Source organism: Erpetoichthys calabaricus, chromosome 2 (assembly GCF_900747795.2).
Source record: "Erpetoichthys calabaricus chromosome 2, fErpCal1.3, whole genome shotgun sequence".
NCBI classification, from domain to species: Eukaryota; Metazoa; Chordata; class Cladistia; order Polypteriformes; family Polypteridae; genus Erpetoichthys; species Erpetoichthys calabaricus.
Window position 1 is genome coordinate 249144225 of NC_041395.2, and position 13973 is coordinate 249158197.

The following is a 13973-nucleotide window of genomic DNA, read 5'->3' on the forward strand; positions in this document are numbered from 1 at the left end:
AGAAATAAGAGATTTTTTAGACATATAAAACCAATCACTTGAAATAATAAATGAATAAAATTTCCTTAGGATGATAGTAACAGTCAGTGTTGAGGAATGTTACTTTTAAAAGTAACTTATTGATATTACTCATTACTTACAAAAAAATGTAATTATGTTATATAGTCACTTATTGGAAAATGTAATTTTGTACAAACAATGCATTACTTTTTCTTCCTTTGTATGAAAATGTGCACATTTCAGTGGCCAGCATTTGTTATTAAATCCTAAGCCTATATATGAACCTTCATGAAGCTGACAAGAAACACAGCCAAATCTGATCATTTTCGTGTATTTTATAAAAATGTTTAGTCCGTCATGTACTGTGAAATAAACAACATCCATCCCCTTTTTCCAAACCCCATGCAAGCCCCCGAGGATTTGCAATATGAACACTAGCCACAGCACCACCAGATTACACTGTTACATCATATGTGTAGCAAATAGCTAGAGCAAAACTAAACTGACGTTTTATTTATGGGTTTTGTTACTGGACTGCATGTAGCAAATTTTTTTCTGCTTGGCCGTGTAATTAAAGGCTGGCATGCCATCCACCATATTTGCTTCTTGCCTTATAACCATGAGTGCTGCAATAATCATTGGCTCCCAATGATACTAAACTAGGTCCCTTCTTCAGCATATGAAGGATTAAATGAATACTAATAACTTTTACTCGGTTCTTTTCAGTTGATTGCACGCTCTGCACCTGCTTAACCTCATCCTCAGTAGCTGTCACTACATGGTCGGAGCATGATGTTACTGACACCGGTAGGCATCGTCTTAGCAAAAAAAAATGCAGTACTTCAGCAAAATAATGCAATCATTTCAATGTCTTTTTTTTTATTGAGTGTTAGGAATAAACTTCCATAGTAATGTAGTATTGCATATCTGTATTTTATTTAAGTTTTTGCTTAAATAACATAGGTATTTTGTTAGGTTACTTGTTACTTTAAAACACAATCTGATTACATAATGCAAAATTACTTTTAATGTGTTAACCCAAACACTGGTAACAATATAATCTCTTTATGCATAAAGTTAAATATTTTTCAAAACCTTGAGTGCTGCCATGGTCTAGTGTTTAGCATAGCTGCCTCACAACTCCAGCGTTCTGGTCTAAATTCCAGTCTGAGCATTATTTGTGTATCATTTTCTCCAGATATCTACATTAGTTTTCCATGGTTAAACTAGTGTTGTATCACATTGCAAAGACATGCATGTTACGTTAGTTAGCAGCTCTTTATTAGTCCAGCCCAAGTAATGGTGTTTTAGCATACAGTGGACTGATAGTCCATGGGTGACTCTTGCCTTGTTCCCAATGTCACCTGATAAGGATCTAGTTCCCACTATGCTAAAATGACTTAAGCATGTTTAATCTAAATATTCTAAGTTAAGAAGCAATATTTGGGTATGCCATGGGATGGTCTGTCATGTTATAGACTCCCAGCAGAAGTACAGGCTTCTCCATTTGTAAGTCCTGAAGAACCATGTGATAAGTTGTCTGTGGAACTGTGTTCATTTTAAATAAGTAATCATGCCCCACAAGAGTGCAGCCTCTAATCTGGCACAAGCATGCTTTGCTCCAAGGAAGGCTGGGGGTGCCTGCCTGATCGTGAAGACACAGATGTGAGTGAGAGCATCAGGCAGGTGCCTCATTAATTCTTTGGAGGGCATGGCGTGTTAGGAGCATTGGTATAAGGTGAGTCTGCACTGGACAGAGATGGGAGAGAGAAGAAAGACAGAATAGAAGCAGAGCCGTGAAAACAGCATTGGGGTGGAGAGACAGGACCAGCCAGCGAGCCAGACAGACAGTATGTAGAAAGGCAGCACGGTCATTGGCTTCGTGGATGGAGCGAAGGATGATGGTGCTCTAAGGGCGGATCGTCCCCAGTGAATAGTTGTAGTGGAGTGGGTGCGATCAAGGTGGTGTCCCCTCTAGGGATCCAAGGTATGCTGGAGCGAGCGAAAAGGAAGAGGAAAGGACAACCGATGTGAGGCCGACCTGAACCATCACAAACCATTGTCAATAAACCTTTGTTCATTGGTCTAGTTTTATGTTTATACAGCAACTTGAAATTAAATGTAGGACTTGGCTTGAAATATCTATAACTGTAACTGTATAACTACCTGTTAGTTTGATGGTATCCAGGAACAATTAGGATTGGCAGTGTCAAGTTACTTTTTTACTCGTAGGATTGAATGGTTATCTGTCGAATATTTGTGCTACTGTTATCTGTTTTCTTTTGGTTTTTATTTTCCTTTTCGGGAAATTACCATTTTTTTGAGTTTGATCAAGGCAAAGCAATTAAGAAACGTTTTTGAAGGATCTTTGTCCTTTTGTTTGTTTAGATCCTGTGCAACTAGAATTTTTGACCAAGCAGCAGCAATGCCTTATTGGCTGTGGCACACTGAGTGGTTGATGTCAAGTCTGGCTATCTCATGCCCAGCAAAATGTGTGCTGCTTAGTCTCTGTTCAGTTGATCAACCAAAAAGAGAATAGTATTCTTGTGTTTTGTAGTCCACTCTTTATCTTGACATGCATGTTTCTATTTTGTCTGTGTACAGTAGCTGCAGACCATCACCCTAAGGAAGAGTTGCATGTTCCCATCGTCTTTGTCACCTGCCTGAGCTACACATAAATGGAAGATTCATGTCAGCTCAGTTAACAAATCCTAGCAGTCATGGCTGACACATTTCTGTTTCCTGTCTGCTTGTTGACTTTTGTGTATATAGTCTGAACTCTCACCTAATTTTCTTATATAAAATATACATAAAATGAATAGATAGCTTAGCCAAATATGGTATTTTGTGATTGCATTGTATTTGTATTTGTCTCATAGGTTAGCATGTCTTTTTAAATTGACATAAGATATGGGTAAATTAAGAATATACTAAGACAAGAGAGAGATGAGAGAAAATATTCTTGTCTATGCAGATTTTTCCCTTCCAGGTGCCATGCAGGTAGCAACCATTTACAGAAGCTCTGTGTTCTTTCTTTGTTTTTTCTTTGTAGTTACTAGTTTTTGATAAACTTTTTATAAACAATGTATTAAGATTAACATTAGATGTGATATGGAATCTGGCTTGTCAATAGAAATTTAAAAATAGATTTTAAATGATGTGCTGCTGCCATTGCAAACTCAAGCATCCGCTCATCTCAACTGCGTTTCGGACAAGCTGCAAACTTGGGAGAAGTTACAGGGTGAAGAAATAGGCAACCTTACATCTGCAACACCTGAAAATTTCACAGACTCTGAGGAACTTAAAGTGGGATATATTAATTATTCCAGTAGTCAGCTGGTAACACTGTGATCATTAGCGCCTAAGGAGCTCTATTACACCATATTGGAGGAGCACCTTGCCTGAAGATGGATGAATGAATTGTCACCTGTCATGGCGAGTCATGAAAGTTACTGTGGTATTTCTGGTATTGCCGGAGAACCAGCTTAAAGTTCTTACTCTGGACACTGTTTTATTGCTGGACTGATTTAATATGAAATGATGCCATGAAGTGGAAAAAAGGCAGGAGGGAGGGTAGGAAGATAAGTTACATAATTGTGGTTAATGTTTATTTTGCTATTGTTATTTGCAAATTGTGACTCAGCAACAGAAATGATTCACTCTGTTACCAACACTGTAATGATGAATCATTCTGGATATGGGGTGGCTTTAGCACAGGAAGGAACGATGGCAAACCTCCAAAAGTGTGTGTTAAGTTCCATTCGTGGATAAAACAAGCTGTGCCTACTTTATTTAATTGTTAAATAGCACAACTGAGCAGATATGACCACACTGTGATCCATTGTACCCACACGTACAAGTCTGCATTAGGCTGCAACAGCTCTCTTATCATTAGTCAAGCTAGGAGTTCTTGTGTTCTTTTGTTATAGTAATTTTATTCCTCTTGACCTTCTGTAAAGTCAAAATCCCCTTGGGGACAAATAAATTATTATCTATCTATAAATATGTCTATCTGTCTATCCTGCAACAAATGAATTTCACTTGTATCATGTGACATATTTATATGTACGCTTTCAGTAAGAATAGTACATCTCATGATGCAGATAGCATAAAATATGAGCAACATTGACTTTATATTTTTAAAATATGAATTACTTGAGTATGATTCTTTTTCTTAAGTGTTTATTTCCCTATAATAAGGAAATACAGAATATTCCAATTTTACTTAAGTCTGTTGCCAAACATATAACTGAAGATAAACAACATGTTTTTGGTTAATGCTGTTTGTGTAATCATTTTAATGGAACAAACATTTTTCTTTTTTGCTTTTTGGGTGTGTTTATTATATGTGACTTGGTAGAAGGGCAGATAATGAAACAGTTTTAACAGCCATGAATTCACATTTAGTTTATACTGAGTTATGACTAAAAGCAAAATAATAAATTACTGTTTGGCTTTTTTTAACAGGAAAATGTGTCTCTTATGGATATCCTTTCACTTCGGGACAACTGCCTTACTGAGCAGGAGATATGGGCAATCTGCCTAGAGTGTGCCATTTCCATGAAGAGTATTGACCACTCTGCCCTTTTCCACACACTCTGCATTACTCCTGATACTCTTGCTTTTAATGCAAATGGGAATGTCTGCTTCATGGAACAGCAGAGTGGTAAGTATGTTTTAATAGCCCTATTGTAAATCATTGAATTTGTAATAATCGATGGCATTTTTGGCATGAAAATTCTGGTGGGCCATACCAGAATTTTCCTTTAGGTGTGCAGACTTATTGCCTAATTATTAACCTGCCTGACTAATAATATTTGCCCCTTTTTCCACTAATGACTAGCGAGACGTGCAAGTTCAGGCACTTTTTCCATCATAATTTAAATCAACAAAACAATGGAATGGTTCTACTTAGTCTGTTTCAATATATATGATCAGGTTATTGTCATCATCTGACAACTAAGAGCCTTGCATCAACCCACAACCTAGGAAAATATTTTGGCTATAAACTGCCTAAGTGGAAACCGCAACGCCTCAAATTTAGAACTGAATTCCTAAAAAAAAAAAAAAAAAGTACAAATTACTATAACATGGACAGAAACTGCATGACTCATAATACAACATATCAGACTCTAGCATTGTTGGACATTTGTGTTAATCACTGTGTGTCAATTTAATTTTTGAAATACCTGTTCTTTCCACACCAGGACTGTGTGCTTTTTTGAAATATAGATATCATACTTTTACAAATTTAGTGCTCTCAGGCAATCCTTCTCAGCCCATTTTGCCTGATGCATTCCTGATATTGACCAGATTTCTGTTTGATCAAATTACTGTGGCTACTTTTAAGGTACTCTGTTTTTCTTATCTCTTCTCTGACTTGTGCTGCATAGCTCTGACTGGGGAAAGCTTGAACCAGAAGTTCAAATGAGGGATTGAAAAACAAAATGTCAGTCCTCACTTTAATGTGGAGAATAAGGGGCTATAGTCTTAAAGCTCCATCACTAAGTGCAAATGCTCTGGCTGCACACGTGCACATGTTCAAGAAAGAAAGTAGAACACTGCAGGGCCAATAGCGTTAGCTCCTTCCACTGGAAAACTTCAGGAAGCACGCAGCAGAAACACAATTTCACAACTAAAAAAAATATTTTTGTAAATAAGAATTTACATTGAACATATTTTGGAAAGTTGGAATGAAATTCATAAGTAAAAAGCTGAGGATTGCTATAAACATTTAAATAACAATTTAAATCAGTAACTATGGAAGGGTTATGACTTATTTTACACAGTGTCAGAGGAGCTATCTGTCTCTAGCCCTTAATGCATAAAAATTTAGGAGAACTTTCACTGGAATTCCAAACACTCTAAATCAATGTAGTTGGTGGCAATGTAAGGGAAAATGTAAATGCAAATGTTACTTTTGCTAATATAAAAGAGTAATGCTAATGTTTTTGAATTACTACCTAAAAATGTAGTAATTTCCTTCAAAAATGTGTATTAATTATTAATATTAGACATGCATGCTTTTGGAATTTTTTTTACCCTTTTTGATTATTCCAGCAGGTTATGCCTGTTATGATTCATATGTAATTAAACGTTTTGTCTAGCTTGCATAAATTTTTGGAAAACCTTTTTCTGGAATTCTTTGAGAATGCCAGGAATTTCTTCAATGTCGCCATTTTGGATCCATCATGATGCATTCGCCAATTTGTGTTATTTTTGCCAAAACGTGGGGGCATTTTTACAGAGCTTTTGCTATCTGATATCATTGCTGCTATTCTTTATAAGATGATTCCATAACATCTGCGATTTGCAGGTATTATGAGTAAACCTTGTGAGTGATTTTTGGTGTGGTTTAGGTTACAAAACTTTTAAAGTTTCCTTCTTACAGAGAATTTTAGTTTAGTGTATTGGTTTTGATGTACCCTAACAGTTCAGACTTTGGTAGAGTTCTCTGACTTACAATTCATCTTCTTGACATCCCATTAGGGTTGACTGCTTTTTGTCTTCTATTTCAGAACTGTCTTTTTCTAAGGTGTGTCATCAATTAGCATGTTTAACCCCGTCTTTTACATGTGATATGCTCTTGTCTCCACCCTTTTTTGAGTTGCCTAGAGTCATCACCTATAAAGAGTCACATGACGACAGGGGGCATGAGTATTTAGGAAGGCTCCCTCCATTGCCTGTTTTGACTAAGTCAATCACAATTTTTAAATATGTCTTGTGGTTTTAGTCATTGAATTTTGGTTCCTGTGTTTCAACCTTTCCTTCAGTTTTTCATTGATGTTCGTGTTACTACTCTGATTATGATCTTCACTTATATTACTGCTCATGCTGATGGTTTTGTTTCCTAACACTTTTATCTCCTGCCTGCCTGATCCTAATCTTCTAATAAAGAGCATAGCTGCTTTCCTTTGTCTGTTTGCTTTTAGTATTGTTTCTGTAGTAGAAAACTTTAAGTGAAGTATGTTGTAGGCATTGCTCTTGTTCACAACTTGTTTTTCCTGTCTGAGAATGTGATAATTTGTACGTGTTTGAGATGCATTTGTTACATCTGCCATGTTTTTTCTTTTCTCTACTTTCACTTTTATATTGGTCGGATATGTAAGGTGCTTTGTGATCCATGGTATTAATGGTATTGTAAAGTAAGAATTGATTATTTGACTGAAAATACCTGAAAGAGAAGAAGGAAACACAGGAAGAGGTTTGGGGTGACATCCGTGACCCTGTAAAATGGAAATAAATGAAAGCTTTGATTGTTTTTACAAAGGTGCAAATTACAAATTTTCAGACCGGAGTCCTGTACAGAAATTATATAAAATGGCTGAACTTCCAGTTATATGGATTCCTGGAAGGGGTGGTTCCAGGAAGGCAGACAACTGAAGTAACGTCAGGGAAGAAACGACCATCAATCATCCATTCTGCATAGGGAGGAACAGACAATTAATTTGAAAAGGGTGCCAACCCCTGGTTTGGTGGGTAACTACCATCACCAGAGCCCTTAAGCGGCCTCCCATGCACATGTGCATCACATACAGTTAGGTCCATAAATATTTGGACAGACACAACTTTTTTTCTAATTTTGGTTCTGTACATTACCACAATGAATTTTAAATGAAACAACTCAGATGCAGATGAAGTGCAGACTTTCAGCTTTAATTCAGTGGGGTGAACAAAACGATTGCATAAAAATGTGAGGCAACTAAAGCATTTTTTTAATACCATGAAAGTCGCACTATAAGCTGACATCCCTGATTTTCTGCTGTTTTACTCTAGAAGTGTTAAGCATCCATTGCAGTAAGCAAATGCTGCTTTCCTTTTTTCATTAGGCACAATATACTGTAAAACAACTGCAAAGAGACTTAAATAGCCTTTTTAAATGTCAGCAATGCTCATTTTAGGGACCTTGGCCAACCCGCAGTTGTAAACACAGTCTGCATCTTAGTTGGCTGCTGACTTGACGTATACTGTCTAAAATAATAAGGTATAATTAAAAAAAAAACATATTCAAGTCAACTGTTTTATATTTTTGTTTAAACTGTAAAGGTTAAGAGAGAGTATCATTTTAGTTCAGTTCCATGTGTTTTTTTTTTTTGTTTTTTGACTGACTGCTACCACCCGCTGCACTCAGTTCTTGTTGGCACCAGCACTCTATATTGTTTACTGGCCACTTTTTTTCTTCTCTACCATCTAGTCATAGAACCAACGACTGTATAGCTGGGGCTCTTTGTGCTTTGCTGTATTATGAACTTAGTAGTTTCCTGATAAACATTCAAACTCATTTTACAGATATTTTTAAAGTTGCTCTGAATAAATGCATTTGCTAAATAGATAATAACAATGGATGGAAATATTACAATACAACATTTAACAAATATGTCTCCTTTATTTGTAAACTAAGACTTATGTTGCACAATTTATATAAAAGAGAAATGGTTGAGAAGATCACATTTTCTGGCCTGAAGGAGCCAAAAGAACCATAGCTGGGAAAAAAGAAAAATTGATCGATGACTGCCTTTTATATGTTTGAGCAATCACAACAGATGTTGTGTGTTTCTTACGCAGATTACTAGTAAAAAGAGCAACGTAAAGAGTGCCCAGCTCCACTTTCTGGCTATTTCTTCAAGTGTCACATTCATTTGAAGACTGCTGCTTTCTCGTGTGTCTTTTAAGGGACAGTGCAGAGTAATAAGAACTTCATGCTTTACAGATGTACTGTGAGGAAAAAAACTAAACATAATAAAAATATAATAAAACAACATATACTGCACACATATGCTTTATATGTAGCACCCAGAATATTTAACCTTATAGCCAAAGGTTTGCAGTATGGAACTGTGATCTGTGAGGTTTAATCCATACACATTATTATATTTAAAGCTGGTAATTGAGGCTATAAATAGACAGAGCTGAAGCCATGCAAACCAGCTGAGAGGGAGAAACACTACTGGCCATGTAAGCAACCTGACAAGAAGATACAAAGAGACATCCTCACAGGTGGCACAGTGGTAGTGCTGCTGCTTTGCAGTCAGGATATTGTGGGTTTGCTTCCCGGGTCCTCCCTATGTGGAGAGCGCTTTGAGTAGTGAGAAAAGCGCTATATAAATGTAAAGAATTATTAAGTGGAGACTTCTCAGGCAGGCTGTTAAAAGAAAGTAGGTGTACCCAATGGTCAACATTTATGGTGTTCTTTTTCTTTTTAAGCCATGCCAGCAAAGACTGTATTCATGTTTAGAAATTGCATGATCTTATTTTGGGAAATTTGGACTGTATTAAAGTAAAAAGCCTCTGGCTATTGCCCAGAACTTTAGAGCTCGCCTACGGACTGATGGAAGACATCGCTCCTGCCCGTACCTAGGAAACATGTCTTCTGCACATTCTTGAAGTAGGCCACAGTTGACTGCAGGGACTCCACAACTGCCCACTTTTCGTAGGTAGCTCTCCTTAGAATATTGTACTGTGAATGTCCAGATGATATTAAGAGAAGCGAAGTATATTCTTTCTTTACTGTTATTTTTTCTTTCTTTATCTTAGAATCACCGCCATACCACTAGGAAAGGATATGATATTTTATATTCTAATATTTTGACTTTTTTTTTTAAGTAAAAGCTGCAATCTCTAATGAATATATTCCTGGGGAGCATGGGCCCCCAGCTGGATGAAAATGTATATAAAAAATGTATATTAAAATATGAATATTGAAAATGTAAATTTCAGCTAATTTGACTGCCCTACTCTGTAACATGTTTATACCAGTAATATTTTTAGCAACTGTTTCAAAACATTATATTGCCAGCATTTTGTGTGTTTGTTCATGGCTTTGACCATATTGTTGCTGCCACATGGCCCTCAGAACTTTGACAGGAGATTTGATCATGCATATATATTAGATTGCGGCATGCTGTTGTTGACGTCCAAACTGCTGGATTAGGTAAAAAAAATAATTTGAGTGCTAGACATTGCAAAATCCTTTTTGGAGAGTTACATGTGGGATCTTCACATGTTATTTAAAGGAATATCGTGAAGATGCAACTCCCTTGACAAAAGCTTAGTGGTATATGTGCACTCACCAGCGTTCTGCGGGACAGTGTAGTTTCTCTTGGAGGTGTCCTGCTGAATATAATGAACTGTGCCCAGTTAGTCCTCAGTATTAGAAATAAAGATTAGAGAAATGGCACGTACCTGTATCCTTTCAGGTGCACATGATGGGGTGTAGGACGATGTCGGCAGCCACAGAGTGATGTGTCATTGGAGAATTTTGGACAGTGTTGTGTGTGTCTGTTTGTTTTTTTGGTTTGTGTTTTGCCTGTACTGATTAGCATTTTTGACCTCTGGCTAAGAACTTTGAGTATGAGTTTTCTCTCATCTCCTGGTCCTTGTGTTAAATATTTAACACTTATAAATATGTGTGTTTGTGTTAGATATGAATATAGAACACATTTCAGGTGTCAATCATTTTTTCTTTTAGCTTTATATTCTAGCCCACATATCCTTACTAAGATATTACCTCTCATTAGGAGCCAAATCATTTAAATTCCCTTTTATGTACTGTATATTGCCAGCCCCCACCTTTTCCATTTTGCCTGTCTTTTCCAAATAAAGTGTATCAATTTATATTATACTCGTCCCCATTGCTTGGATTTACTCAGGATTCTGTTATTGTTATAATGCTCTATTGTTGTACAGCTATATATAAATATAATTCATTTATTTCATTTCTAGTACTTGTAGTACTTAAGACAAGCAATTTTCTGTGCATTACTGATTCTATGCCTAGTTATTCCCTGCTGGCTAGTAATTTCAGTTATATTTTATTACCTTGTCTGGTCTGTGTTTGGATACAGTTGTATTAATTCTACTTTCTAATACCTTACATAAATTGTTAACCTTGGTTGTCTTTAATTCCCTGCTCTCACATTCTCTAGTGTACAGTTGATTCAGAAAGTATTTAGACTCCTTCAATTTCTGCACACTTTATTGTGTTGTAGATTTAATTTTAAAAGGATAAATGTGTGATTTTTGCCCATCAATCTACACTCAATATCCCATAATGACAAAGTGAAAACATGTTTTCAGAAAGATTTGTAAATTTATATAAAAATCAAAAACTGAAATCTCTTACTTAAACAAGTATTCAATAATTGTGAAATGGACGAAGTTGAGTTGGCTGTGTGACCAAAACTGAATGACTGGACTTCAAGGGTTGATCAGAGAGGTGACCAAAAACCCAAAGGTCACTAACAGAGCTTCAGAGGTCCTCTGCTAAGATGGCAGAACCTAATTGGAAAGATGACCATTATAGCAGCACATCATCAATCAAGCATATAGCAGTATTTAAAGGACTCTGAGAACATGAGGAAAAAGATTCTCTGGTCTGATGAGACAATAACTGAACTGTTTGGGGAGAACTCCAGGCACTATGTCTGGTGAAGACTAGGCACTGCTCATCTCTTGCCTAATATCATCCATACTATGGGCTTCTCTGTGCCAAGGACAAGGAAAGTGGTCAGAATTAAGGAAAGGATTAATGCAGCCAAATACAGGGAGGTCCTTGAAGAAAACCACCTCCAGAAAGCATGTGACCTGAGATTAGGATGACGGTTCAGTTTTTAGCACAACAATGAGCCGAAACATATAGTCAAGACAGATCTTTGACTTTCCTACAGTGGTTTAGCCAAGCCCAGACTTAGGGCTCGTTTATACTTCACGCTCAGAACGTGTACGCGCCCGCATCATGGCTGCCACGCATTCCCAGCGTTCATTTGACGCGTCCTCTGAGCAGTTCCTCAGAAATTAATGCAACGTGTGCACGAGTTGCAGTACCAGCAAAAAGTCTGGGGGCGCAGTGTGCTAAAAGTTGGAATGTGACGTCAGAGTCTCTGGTTACTATCTACATGTGACAGAAAACCACTTTGAGGATCCTACATGATCGATGTGCGTGCTTCGATGTTTGATGAATGGTTCGATGTGGTGAAGCAAAATGCTGACATACAGATGCATTCGTGGTGCTTTTATATTCAAGCGTTGCATATTCCCGATTGTAATGACACGATACATTTTAAAAGTCTCACATACCGTCTTCTGTGCCGTCTTTTTTTCTAGGGCTTCCTCTGGTACTGACAGCAGTGGCAAACAGCAATAGATCGCCACACTGAGCACATTAAATGTATGATATTCCAACTCTCTGCACATTTAGAATCCTTAGATTTATACTTGATATCACTTTCATGATGAAATGCATTGAAGTATGTATGTTACATGTTACAGATTCATAGGTAATTTCATTTAAATAATGAATACTGTTAATAATGACACACATGGAGGTGACACGGTGGCGGAGCAGTAGCACTGCTGTCCCACAGGGAGTCACGTCGCTGATATTCCCTGCCTGGAGTTTACATGTTTTCCTGCTGGGTTTCCACACTGTGCTCCGGTTTCCTTCCAAAGATATGCAGATTTGGTGACACTAAAATGACGCCAGCGTGTGTGCTTGTATTCACCTTGCGATGAGCTGATGCCTCATCCAGGGATTGTTTCTACCTCGTGCCCAATGCTAGCTGAAATAGACAAATCCCTGGACTGATGGATTTAATCATTAAACATCCTTTTCAGAGATATTGCGGTAAGGTGTCATCGGAGTTTAATGGGTGTTCCAGGCAATTCACAACACAGCGAAGCCGAACCTGTTCTCCCCGTGATAATATCTCGCACTGCCACCTGGTGGATTCCTCCAGATTTACGTAAAGTACACGCGCAAGTATAAACCGTACAACGCTTGCATAGCAGGAGCGTCCTCTGCAGCATGTGTCACGTCGCGTGAAGTATAAATCCAGCCTAAAACACAATAGGACATCTGTGGAGAGACCAGAAGATGCTTCCCATCCATTCTAATGAAGCTTGAGAGGATATTCCGGGAAGAATGGGATACAATCCCCAAATGCGGTGTATAGAGCTTGTAGAAACTTACCCATGAATATTTGAAGCGTTAATTTCTGCCAAAGGGGTGTGAAGAAAGTGCTGAATTGAGGGTCTGAATGCTTGTTCATATAAGCATTGTGTTTGATTTTAAAAAAATTTTGCTGACCATTCTGAAAACATGATTGTAATTATGGGTTACCAGGTGTAGATTGATAGACAAAAATTACACATTTATCCATTTGAAATTAAATCTACAACTCTAAAGTGTCTTTCTTATATGGTAGTACCCCTCTGGTACTAATGTAACCCATCTCAATTAACCTGTGAAAATGAGATAAAGAAATGTAGAAACGTTGAGGTTCTAGAGGGGAAAAAACAGAACACAATTGGAAATCAATATTGCATACATATCCAGTCTAAAATGGTCAGCAGAACGCTCCAGAGGACCCTCTGTCATGGCAGTCAGGTAGGAGAGCTAATTTAAATAGCAAGGTCAGGATTACTGCTATTCTTCTGAATTGGCAGCTTCTGGACTGGAACAGTAATAGACAAATGTGTTATAGTGCTTTTAAAAGGTATTTTCCCCCTTCCTGATAAACTTTATTTTTGTATACTTGTCACAAATATTAGTTTCAGATCTTTAGACAAAATTTAGTATTAGATAAAAGAAACCAGAGTAAACATATAACATCATTTCTAACTTGCTACTTAATATATGTAAGTTAGCCAATACCTGTAAGCGAAGCGCCTTGAGCAGGGGAAAGACACTATATAAATAAAAATTATTATTATTATTAATTACCCCCTTAGTTATGAGATGACCAAAGTTAATTGATAATCACATTCAGCTGATTGAACATAGCCAGACCTGACTGCAACCAGCCCTGTTAAATCTAAACCACATCATCACAAATTCAAGAGAAATGAGGAAAAAGTTGCTGAAATTTACGAATCAGAAAGTGTTTCAAAGCCATTTCTAAGGCTCTTTGGCCTCTGCCACAGTACAGTGAGAGTCATTATCTCCAAATAGATAACACTTGAAAGAGTGGGGAGTC

At 37.2% G+C, this 13973-nt stretch overlaps 1 protein-coding gene across 1 annotated transcript in view; it reads left to right on the forward strand.

Moving 5' to 3' along the window:
* LOC114646924 (kinase non-catalytic C-lobe domain-containing protein 1) overlaps positions 1 to 13973 on the forward strand; it is a 130952-nt gene that overhangs the window by 30600 nt on the left and 86379 nt on the right. Inside the window, exon 3 of the mRNA XM_028795328.2 lies at positions 4468 to 4666. Within this exon, the coding sequence (XP_028651161.2) occupies positions 4468 to 4666 (199 nt within the window). The remainder of the gene's footprint in view (positions 1 to 4467; positions 4667 to 13973) is intronic.